Genomic DNA, 11690 nt, shown 5'->3' with positions numbered 1-11690 from the left:
CACATGTGGATACATGTGTGTATTATGTATGTAGGTTTATGCATAAATCTTTTAGTATGTGGTAAATGTGTTCATATGTGTAGGCACACTCGTGTGTGAATGCATGTGTGTGTCTCTGTGTGTGTATGTTTACAGGTGTGTGTAAATCTTTTGGTATGTGAAGCATGTATACGTGTTCATATGTGTGGCACACATGTGTGAATACTTATGTGTGAGTGTGCAAATTTTTTGGTATGTGGTACATATGTTTACCTGATCATATATGTAAGTGGAGACTTCACGTTCATTTCCCGGCCACCCAGACTCAAATAATCACACAAAAACTTTCTTAATTACAACATGGCTTGGTCAACGGCTGAAGCATATTCCTAGCTAGGCCTTACATCCTAAATTAACCCATTTCTATTTATTTGTGTATCACCATGTGGCTGTTGCTTACAGGTAAGGTTCTAGTGTCTGTCTCCTTTGGCCAGTGCATGGCATCTTCGTGACTTTGCCTTCTTTCTCCCTGCATCTGTTTAGATTTCCCACCTAGCTCTGTTCTGCCCTGCCATTGGCCATAGAATCTTCTTTATTAACCATTGTTAATTAAATGGGGCAAGGAGAACAGGAGTATTCTGGGAAGAAGGAAGCTGTTTCCCCAGTCCTGTCCAGACACCGAAGAATCAGGGTGTAACCTGCCTCACTGAAAAATGTACTGAGCCATGTGGCTAACATAGATAAGAATAGTGGGTTAATATAAGTTATAAGAGTTAATAAGAAGCCTGAGCTAAAGGGCCAACCAGTTTATAACTTATGGAGACCTCTGTGTGATTCTTTGGGATCTACCTGCTGTGGGGCAGGACAGAAACCCCAACAAACAGGACCTCAATGTTACATATATTTGCTCACCCTAATAGTGTCCAACTGCCCAGTGTTACAAAGAGTCAGATGGACCTGTGTTTTATCCTCCTAACCAGGAGTGGACAGTACAGGGCAGGCATAATGGAACTTCTCCTGCTCAGTCGTAATGATGCTAGGCAGGACTGTGCTTTTCCTTCTTGCAGACTGAATAAATGTGCTTTTAATATTGGTGGAAAGAAAACTTTTCTACTAAATAACAGGATCAGAAATATGTCTAGAATTCAAGCCATATTGGAAGAATACAAATATTTAAATCTGATCACACTGTTAGGTATATTTTACTATTCATTTCTTTGTTGTCTGTGTCTGTGTGTGGATTGTGTGCATGTGTTTTTGGGTTCCTGTGGAAGGCACTGGATGGCATTGGATTACCCTGGAATTGTAGTTGCAGTTAATTGTAAATCACATGAAGTGGGTTCTGGGAGCCAAACTGGGAGCATTCTGGGAGCATTGTAAGCATTCTTAATTGTTGGCCCATCTCCGTAGCTCCCAAACTCTCAATTTTATGCATTAAATAGAATTAAATTTTGGTAAGCCTTCCATTCTCCCTGAATTTTCGTGATGTGTTTGTCCTTCTATATTTATCAGGTGTGCTTCAGGAACACTCCCAGAAAATATCTGTTTCAACAATTTTAGATTGTTCAGAAAAAAATGTGTTTACAGAATTAGGAGGTGGTACATGAGTGTATGAAATGGTCAAAATATTAAAAATGGTTAAATGCAGTGAAAACTCATGAAAAATTTTATAATGTGATTTTAAAGTGTTGTTGAGAAATACCTGTGTGCTTATGGTATTTGTTAACACAAATCAAGCTTAGAAAACCTACTGTGGATAGGGGAGATGGAAATATTTGTGTTCCAAACATTTGGCATACATGTCCAAGCTATTTTCATCATATCAGTATTCTAGATTAGTAGGACTACTAAAATGACTTTGACCTTCAGTACTAATTCCATGTTGCAAGTGTGTAATACAAATTATTAACAGATTGTCATGGGCTTCTTATGGTTTTTGAGAGCTACCACTGAGAATAAGATAGGCCTTGCCTCAGACTAAAGCATGTTTAGCTCAAGTGTCCTCTGAGCTTCTTTATTTAGACAGACTGACCCCTTGCTTCTGTGATAGAGAGAAAGGAGAACAACAAACAACAAGGGGTGTTTAAAACATTACACCCTTAAGATATCTATAAGTGGAATCATTTCTAACAACGGTTAGTACTGTTACTATGATCCACCCCCAATATAAAAATACCTGGCAGAAACGAGAAGTTGGAAACTAGTCTGTGCAGAAGATGTTCTGCCAAGGACCCTCTCAATCTGGAACTCCAGCCTGACTGTTTCAGTAGGTCTTCCTCCAGGTCATTAATGCTACAATTTGAGAATTTATTTTATTTATTATTCTCTCAAACAATGCATCTGGACCACAGTTTCCCCTCCCTCCTCTCCTTCCAGCCCACTTCTACTTCCCTTCTCAAGATCCACTCTTCCTCTATTTCCCTTCTGAAAAGAGCAGGCTTCCCACGGTATCAACCAAACATGGCATAACAAGTTACAATAAGACTAAGTACTTTCTCTTCTACTGAGGCTGGATGAAGCAACCTAGCAGAAAGTAAGTGTACCAAAAGCAGGCAAAAGTTTCATAGAGAGTCCTGCTCTCACTTTTGGGAGTCTCACAAAAACACCAATCTACTCAGCCATAATATATATGCAGAGGCCCTAGGTCAGTTCGATGCAGGCTCCCTGGTTGTCAGTTTAGCATCTGTGAGCCCCTATGAGACTAGTTTAGCTGGTTCTGGGAGTTTTCTTGTGATGCCCTTGACTCCTCTGGCACCTATAATTCTTCTTTCCCCTCTTCTGGGGGATTCCCTGAGAGCTCTGCTTAATGCTTGGTTGTCGGTCTCTGCAACTGCTCCTATTATTTTCTGGATGAAGCCTCTCTGATGACAATTACGCTTGGCTCCCACCTACGAGAATAGCAATATCTCATTACAAATCATTTCATTACCTTTTTATTTTGACAGCCCTGTTAAGTTCTATTCTAAGTCTCTGGGGTGTCCAGTTTCTAGTTCTTAGAACTCAGGGCGAAATGAAATGATTCTTATGTATTGCCTCGTGGCTGTGGTATCACCTCACATCTTACTTCTCCCGTGGCAGGGGGCACCTCCCTGACTCTGCCTTCCTCCTCTGTCTCTTTGCTTGGATTTCTCGCCTAGCTATATTCTGCCTGGTTATTGGCAAAATCAGCTTTTTTATTAAGCAATGGTAATAAAACATATTCACAGCATAGGGAAGGGCATCCCACATCAGTAGGTTTTCTATGCTAGATTAATAGAAATGGGTTAACTTAAGTTATAAGAGCTAGTTCACAATAAGCCTGAGCTAATAGGCAGAACAGACTGTAATTAATATTAATCCTCAGAGTGCTTATTCGAGAACTGGCAGGCAGGAGAGAAACGTCCAGTTACAAATTGTGCCCACTGTCTGGCATAGATCCTGAGAAAAGTTAACTTCTTTACTGCTGACCTGAGCATTTGCATTTTTTTCTGGGAAGCATCACTTAGATTTCTGCACTAACAGGGCCATGCCACTGTTGATGGGCATGTCCAACTGGCACAGAAGAGAGGCTAATGACAAGTGTCAGTTGCCCTCTGACACAGACATTCGGCCTGTGCCCAAACATCTCCACTCCTACATCATTTCCCTGCAGTCCTACTTCTGTGGAGGACAAAGAGCACAGCTCTGGTCTTGTCTGTATCCTCTGCAAGGACATGTGCTGTACCCATCTTCTTATGGTTCACACAGTGCTGTGCGACAGATGTGGTGTCATCGCACGGGGCTGACTTTCAGCTGTGTGCCCAAAGACCCCAGCCCCTGGGCATCCACCTTCATGAATGAGTAATTGCTTTTCTATTGCTTGTGAGCTGTAAAAATCACCAACTCACACCTATTGCCTGTGATGTCACTCACCTTTGGATATGTGGTGACTTGTTTGTATAGGACACACACACACAGACAGAAAGGGGGGGAGAAAGGGAGGGAGGGAGGGAAGGAGGTGGGGGGAGTCTCTGCAGGTGTCACTAAATGAAAATTTGGTTCAGATTGTTATGTCAACCTGGATCAAACTTCAGGGAGTTTGGTTCTAGGCAGGTTTGCTACCAGCATATTTAAATACAGTATAATCAGGGGGAAAGTCTCCTGGAGTAATACAATCCCCAGTACATGAGGAAGCACAATTATGTCGAAACTCAGCCCAGGGTGAGGCGCCCAGAGGCTCATCATCCTGGAGCTGCTAGATGTGACTGTCTACAACAGGCTGTTCAGTCAACTTTTTCTATTCACCACCATCTCTCAGGCAGCCTGGGCTGGTCTTTGCTGTCAATGTCAATACTAGCTACTACCTGCTGCTTACTGGCCGGCCTCGTCCCTTCCTTCCGTTGTGTTCTTATTAAGGCTTTAGTTCGAGAACCCCATAGGTTTGCTTCCCTGGCTTTTCCTTTGGGCATGGGATGGGGTTGGGGTTGGGCATGAGGGTATCAGTGTGGGTAGAGGGTGAAGTGGGCCTAGTTGGAGGAACTCGGCGTGGGGGTGGTACTGGGTGCTAGTGGCCACAGGCTCGTCTTCCTCTGGGCAGGAGGTGGGAGTGGAAGGTGGGGGAGGAGGGTGAGGTGGGCCTAGTTGCAGGATCACAGTGGTGTTTGGGGTGCAGGTGTGGAAGGCAGGCAGGGATGGTGGAGGAACAGCCGCTCTGGAGGGAGACAAGGAGGACCTGGGTAAGGGGTACATGACTGGCTCTGAACCAGTGTGGGTCAGCACGGCCAGCTGCATCCGAAAGATGGCCTCCTCAGGAGACCACAGAGCAGAGGGGACCCCTGTACAAAGGTGGGCTTTTGACTGGAGATGCTGATGTGAACATAATAGTGGCATGTGGGCACTAGGGCCATGGAGGATTATGATTCGTTATTCATTCTGGCATTGTTAGCAAGATCTACCAGGAGGCTGCATTGGTAATGGGTGTAAGTGATCCGTAAACTACCAAGGGCTCCCCCAGGCCAGGGCCAGTTCTAGACTGAGCAGGCTGGTTTCAGGTTTGTGGGGGCTGGTTGGGGTCTAGAGCCTAAGCCCCGCCCTACAGTATTTGCATACTCAGCGTCCTTGGGACGTCCCACTCCACGTGTCACCCAGCCCCGCCCCCAGAGGTTGTACAAACCGACCCAGTCCGCACAGAGACCCCGTCCTACTTCTCTGATTGACTTTCCTGGAATCCAGTACCCTGTCTCCAGCAGCACTCTGTGTATCACCGTGCAACGGGTGGGGGGGGGGGCGGGGAGCTCTGGCGCGCCTAAGGCGGAAGCTGAGTTGCTGTGTGGTCACAGTTTGGACAGAGCGCTAGCCTTGACGTAGCTGCGACTGAGGTCCTCAGCGCACCCCAACAGGAAGTCAGGAGGCACCGCCGGCCAGCTGACATGGCGGCGGGCCCCGCGTCCTCCCTGGGTGGCGGCGCGTGGCCCGGCTCAGAAGCAGGGGACTTCTTGGCCCGCTATCGGCAGGTGTCAAACAAGCTCAAGAAGCGATTCCTGCGGAAGCCGAACGTGGCCGAGGCCGGGGAGCAGTTTGCGCAGCTGGCTCATGAGTTGTGCGCCCAGGAGTGCCTGCCCTATGCCGCTTGGTTCCAGTTGGCTGTGGCGCGCTGCCACCAGGCGCTCTTCCACGGGCCCGGGGAGACGCTGGCCCTCACCGAGGCCGCCCGACTCTTCCTGCGGCAGGAGTGCTACGCGCGCCAGCACCTCGGCTCTCCAGCCTCCTATGGCGAGCCTCTGCAGGCGGCCGCCAGCGCCCTGGGCGCCGCCGTGCGCATTCACCTCGAGCTCGGCCAGCCCGCCGCCGCCGCCGCTCTCTGCCTCGAGCTGGCTGCCGCCCTTCGCGCCCTGGGCCAGCCGGCGCCGCCGCGGGTCACTTTCAGCGCGCTGCTCAGCTACACCTGCCCCTGATGCCGCTGGCCGCGCTGCAGGCGCTGGGCGACGCTGCCTCCTGCCAGCTGCTGGCGCGCGACTACACTGGCGCCCTGGCGCTCTTTACACGCATGCAGCGTCTGGCACGGGAGCACGGCGGCCACCCGGTACAGCACCCCGAGCTGCCGCCGCCGCCGCCTCCAGGACCCCAATCGGCCCCGACCCTGCCCCTCCCGCTGCCCCCGGACCAAGCCCCAGGCTCTGCTGCGCCCCCTCCCGGTACACTGGGTGCCTTCGCAGACATCCTTGTCAGGTGCGAAGTGTCCCGCGTGCTGCTGCTGCTGCTCCTGCAACCATCGCCCGCCAAGCTGCTGCCCGAGCATGCCCAGACCCTAGAGAAGTACTCCTGGGAGGCTTTTGACAGCCACGGCCAGGATAGCAGCGGCCAGCTTCCTGAGGAGCTGTTTTTGCTATTGCAGTCCCTAGTCATGGCTGCCCACGAAAAGGACATGGACGGCATCAAGAAGCTGCAGGTGGAGATGTGGCCTCTGCTGACTGCTGAGCAGAACCACCTCCTTCACCTTGTTCTGCAGGAAACTGTCTCCCCCTCGGGCCAGGGGGTCTGAAAAGTCTCCTGAAACAAATGACCTTTCCTCCTGGTACCGACTTGCTTTATCTTTGGGGACAGGTGATGGAAGATCTTGTGATCTTGCTTCTGTTTTTTCTCGTTTCTGTTGCCACCGTGATAGTTTAGCTGTGCTCGTCTAGCTTGTTACATACAATAGTGCCCTCCAGGTCCATGCATACTGCCTCAAATGAGGTAACTTTGTCCTTAAGGGCTGAACGAGACTGCACTGTGTAACAATCTGCTTTCTCTATGCACTAGTCAGTTGCTGGATACTATATCGATTCATTTTCCTGGTTGTTCTAAGTGGAGAGACAATAAACACGGGAGGACAGGTATCCCTTTGGCATATCGGTTTCCTTTTGTTTTATTCCTGGTGGAGTTTGGCATCATCAAGAAGTATTTAGAAAAGATTGGAGATTTTTGTGTCTCGAAATCATGAGGATTTGCCGATTTGATCATACCCTTCTCTTGCAATATATTTCCTTCATTCCCTTATAAATTAGCATAGCAGTCTAGGGAGTAGGAAAAGTGGCAGGTGATATGAAATGTAATTGTTATGATCTCTCCGAGCATGAGGACTGTATTGGTAAGCAGAATTGTCATGTTCTCTCAAATATTCCAGATTGACTTTTTCCATCGGCATACTCTGCTAGCCTGAGTTCTTCCTGACTGAGTGATGGAAACCTTTCTTCTGAGTAGCACATTTGATCTCTGGTGATCCTCCTCCCTTTATTAGGTTGCAGCAAGTTTCCATTATCTAGAAGTTTTGGGCAAGAGATTACTCAAGGTCTTTGGAATAGGTTCTCTGTTTCCAAACCAGGGTTCTGGTTGCTCCCATTCTAAAACAACATACGGGTGCCCCTGTGCAATCAAGATCTATCTTCCCAGCCAATACCTCAAGTCCCTTTCTGCCTTTTAGTTCAGTGTCCTAAGAAATATAATTCCCTAAAACTATAATTGATTGGTATTCCCTTAAATATGATTGCCTTGGAAACTAGCACTACTAAACTATATAACCCAATGCACCTGGGACAGCGTAGCAAAGAAATGTTTCCAACTGAGTATTAAGTGAAATGGTGGCCAATTTCACTTTTCTCTGTGGTTCCCAGATTTTTGCATCTTTGCTTCCAGAAAGACGGCATCATTCCAAACACTGGATAGAGGCACCCAGCACATCTGGCAGGGTAGTATTCCAACTTTCTTAAGTATTTTCCTATGTTGTCACCCTTTTTAACTTGAGTTAGACCATCATTCTATAAAGGCCCAGGATAATTGACCAACAGGGTGTGCGGTAAAACAAAAAAAACAACAACAAAAAAATAAAACCAAACCAAACCAAAAAAAAAACCAATAAATTATTTGTGCTGCCTTACTCTGTTTTTTATTCCTAATAAAACAGTTGGTGCCAACTATAAAGAACAGGTTTATTATGGTTTGTGCTTCTGGTCGATTTGTGCTGGTGGCTTTCTTACATTCAGTGTCCCAAAGTGGTATAGGACAGTGATGGCAAAAGACTGGAGAGGTGCAATAGACCTAGGCAGATCCGCTTTCCTGTGGGATACATTTTCAAATTAACGTATCCTAAAGGTTGCACCTCCAACTGACCATACACTGTACCTTCTGATATCTGCATGAAACAATGGGAATGTGTGTAGGCAGAGTTTTCCTATTCCAGGAGCTGTTTCCAAATTACCACACAGAGACTTATATTAATTGCAAAAGCTCAGCCAATAGTTCAAACTTATTACTAACTAGGTCTTACATGTTAAGTTAACCCATATTCCTTATTTACACTCCAGCCGTGTGACGGTACCTTTATCTGCATGGCATGTTCACCTGCTCCCTCTGCATGTGGCTGGCAACTCCTGACTCTGCTCTTTTCCTTCCCAGTGTTCACAATTTGGCTTTCCTGCCTAACTTTATCCTGCTCAGCTATTGGCTAGTTAGCTACTTTTTAACTACGTAGCTGAGACCGTCTTCCAAATCACAAAACAAATCTTAACAGTATATGAAAGGATTATTCCACAGCATTTCCCTCTTTTGCCAAAGTAAAAAAGGTTTTAACTTAAGCAGAATGTGAGATTATATACAACCAAACACTTCTTAAGTAAGGATTATAGTTAACAATATCCAATCCATTTGTATTTTTGCAAAATTACAGAAAATAATCTATTATCTACATTATGTTAGTGAGTTTGAAGTTTTATACCTAATTTACTTTCTGTCATGACTAAAAAAAACTATAAATTTAACTATATAGTCTTTCAACTCCATCAAAGACCCCAGAAGAGTAAAAATGCTACCTAATGTCAGACATCAAGTTCTCTGGACAGTGACTCAAACTTCCTCTGTAATGTTGGGACATTGACCTCTGACCTACAGACCTAGCATATCTGACAGACATTCTGTGAAGCAAAGAATTCCAAAGGACTGTCCTACTTTGTCTTGGCAAAGTTCAGCAGTCGCATCTCTTGTATCCTGCTGGTCCAGTTTGGAAAAGAACTGTTAGAAATAGAGGCAAGGGTAGTTTCTTTACCCACATGGTTAGATTTTGCCATAAAGAAAACAAACTGCATACAGTTTCTTTGATGTCCATGATCTCAGAAATACATTGAAAATGTCAGGAGCAGACATGCTTCACTGTTATGAAAAGACTTAGGTTATTAAACATGTTAAGTGCCTAATGTCTTCTTCTCCTAATCTCTCTAACGAGTATCATTTCTTCTTGAAATCTGGTGATGCCTGGTTCTCAACCTTCCTAATGCTGCAACCCTTTAATACAGTCCCTCGTGTTGTGGTGACCCCAACCAAAAAATCGTTTTCATTGTTACTGCATAACTCTAATTTTGCTACTGTTTTGAACCGAAATGTGAATATCTGTGCTTTCCGATGGCCTCGGGCAACCCCTGTGAGAGGATCATTTGACACCCCACCCCCTAGGGTATGCAGCCCTCATGTTGTGAACCGCTGGTCTAAAGACTCTCAAAAGGTGCCATGTCAAGTTTGATCTCTCCAGTCCTCACGCCAACCTGAATGGCTGAAGGGACTCTGGCTAGCTTGAAAGTGGTGTGTATGGCTCCGGCAGGCCTTGTCCTTCTCTCCCATGCCCTCTGCCTTGCTAAAGACGGGTAGATTACATTCCTAAAGCTAGCCACCAAGGTCCATGCCCTTATGTGGTCACTTCCTCTTCCTGAGGTTGACTACCAAAGTCCAGCAGCCAGAAGCCCCCTTTGCTTCATCTAATAAACATGGCCACTTAAACTTAAACACCTCATCCCAACAACACATGCATAAGAGAGAATCCTGCGTCAGTCAGGGTTGTCTAGGTGAATAGAACCAATAGAAAAACGTACAAACACACACACACACACACACACATACACGTGCGCGCGCACACACGCACACACGCACGCCCACATGGGGTGGGTGGAATTCTTTGAATGCCTTACCCAATTGGGTGCTGGATTGTCCAAAAATGACTTTCTGCATGCCAGACAGTGGGATGATTCCGTATCAGCTAAACTGACAAGCTGGATGCCTCGGCTCAAGGAGAGCAAATGATGCAGTCCCAATCCAGACCTGGAAGCTCCCTGAACTGTAGCTGCTGTGCATCTCCATTAGATGGCTGGAGGCTCTGGAGTCTTGTGGTCATGAGTGATGGCGACGGTGCTACACGATCTAGCTCAGGAAGGATGGAGCTAGGCTGCCCTGGCAGGCTTTCTCTTCTTTAATTCTGCCTGGGCTCCCAGACTACTGCATGGAAATTCCACACCCAGGGAGAGGCTTTCCTCTGTTACTCTCCTGGAAATCCGTCCTCTCTGACAATGATGCTGGAACAGACACACCAGAAGTGAGCTTCCCTAATCTTACTCTAGGCATCTGTCAATCCGGCCACGTTGACAACATAGACCAACAAAGACACGCTGCCTTACAGTTAGAGGAGACATTTATAAGCTCAAGGAAAGTATCCTGGGTGGCCATCAACACAATACGGCATGAAGATAACGCTGTATCACATACAGTATATATTATTTAACACATACATGACATGTCACATTCGCATGAGGGACAAGCAAAGGAAAGCCTGTTATCCACAGGCAAATGAATGCAACGGGACGTTACAGAGCAGTAAGAGGGCTACGCCAAGTGTCACATGTTCCCTTTTATCCCATACATAAAAACCAAACAAACAAACAAACACAATGAAACCCACGGAGCAGAAAGTAGGATAGGACAGGCTGTGAAGGGTCTCTGAGATGTAGCATCTGAGAGCAGGGAGAAGGTAGCAGTATGGCGAGAGTGCACATCATCCATGCCCATGTGTGCATGGGAGGAAATGGCACCATAGATGTCATTCGTTTCTAACACTAATGTTACTGACCATAAAATTCAAGATGGGTAAGGATCATGGCTCAGTGGGTTAAGTTTTGCCATGCAAACATGAGAACCTGAGTTCAGATCACCAGCACCCACGGAAAATCCAGACACAGCAATACTCTTAAGCCCCAGAGCCAGAATGTCTGGCGTGCAGGACAGACTGCGGGATCCATTGCAAATCTCTCTGGCCACTCTGCCTGACAAAATTCAGTGAGTTTCATGTTCACTGAGAGACTGTGTCTTAAAAGGTAAGGTAAATCTGCAGCCAACTAAGCTGCACGGGAGGTCCCTTTTCTCAGCAAGGCCTGGTGTGCAATAACAGCACACTCGTTGGAGCGACCTCACCCTGTGCCTATATGGGCTACCCTAAGGGACCTTGGAGACAATCTCCTGAAGGCTCTTCAAGCTCTGACTTCAATGTCGTCTCCAGTCTAGGTCCCAGACAGGTGTTCACAGTGCCTTAGGGAAGCCTCAGGTCACCACGTCCGGGGGGGGGGGGGTCTCACTGTCCAGGCCATCAACGTCTACCTGAATCACCCCTCAGAATAAGGAACATCTGAGGGAGGCCCTATGGAAAGCCAAGTTCAAGATCTCTGTGCTGCCAGAGGCAAGTGGTGTTATTAAGCCCCTTCCTCCCACTTTCTTGCCCTGGTCTTCCTCACTGAGTTCCTCTTTGTCTGTCTCTCTCTAGACCCACATCTCAAAGAGGTGAGGCTTCACTAAATTGAATGTAGATTGATCTGAAGACAGAGTCGCTGAGAAGTGACTCATTCCTGATGACCGAGGCTGCATCACCAATCTTGGTCCCATGGGCATTGGCGGGCCCCGCACTC

At 46.9% G+C, this 11690-nt stretch overlaps 1 protein-coding gene and 1 non-coding gene across 2 annotated transcripts; both read left to right on the top strand.

Moving 5' to 3' along the window:
* Positions 1-5218: 5218 nt before the first annotated feature.
* LOC146889300 (40-kDa huntingtin-associated protein-like) lies at positions 5219-6826 on the top strand. The gene is given in 2 exon segments (XM_085684299.1): positions 5219-5838; positions 5841-6826. Coding segments are annotated over 2 exon segments (1110 nt in total). The 5' UTR covers positions 5219-5366; the 3' UTR covers positions 6479-6826.
* A 4290-nt stretch (positions 6827-11116) lies between these two features.
* On the top strand, positions 11117-11245 carry LOC125389528 (small nucleolar RNA SNORA70). Its single transcript, XR_007228477.2, has one exon. It is a non-coding gene; the product is annotated as a small nucleolar RNA SNORA70 (small nucleolar RNA).
* The last annotated feature ends 445 nt before the right edge of the window (positions 11246-11690 follow it).

Source organism: Myodes glareolus, chromosome X, assembly GCF_982192425.1.
Source record: "Myodes glareolus chromosome X, mMyoGla1.1, whole genome shotgun sequence".
Taxonomy (NCBI): domain Eukaryota; kingdom Metazoa; phylum Chordata; class Mammalia; order Rodentia; family Cricetidae; genus Myodes; species Myodes glareolus.
Note: the sequence above shows the minus strand (reverse complement) of the source record. Positions and strands in the feature narration are given on the sequence as shown.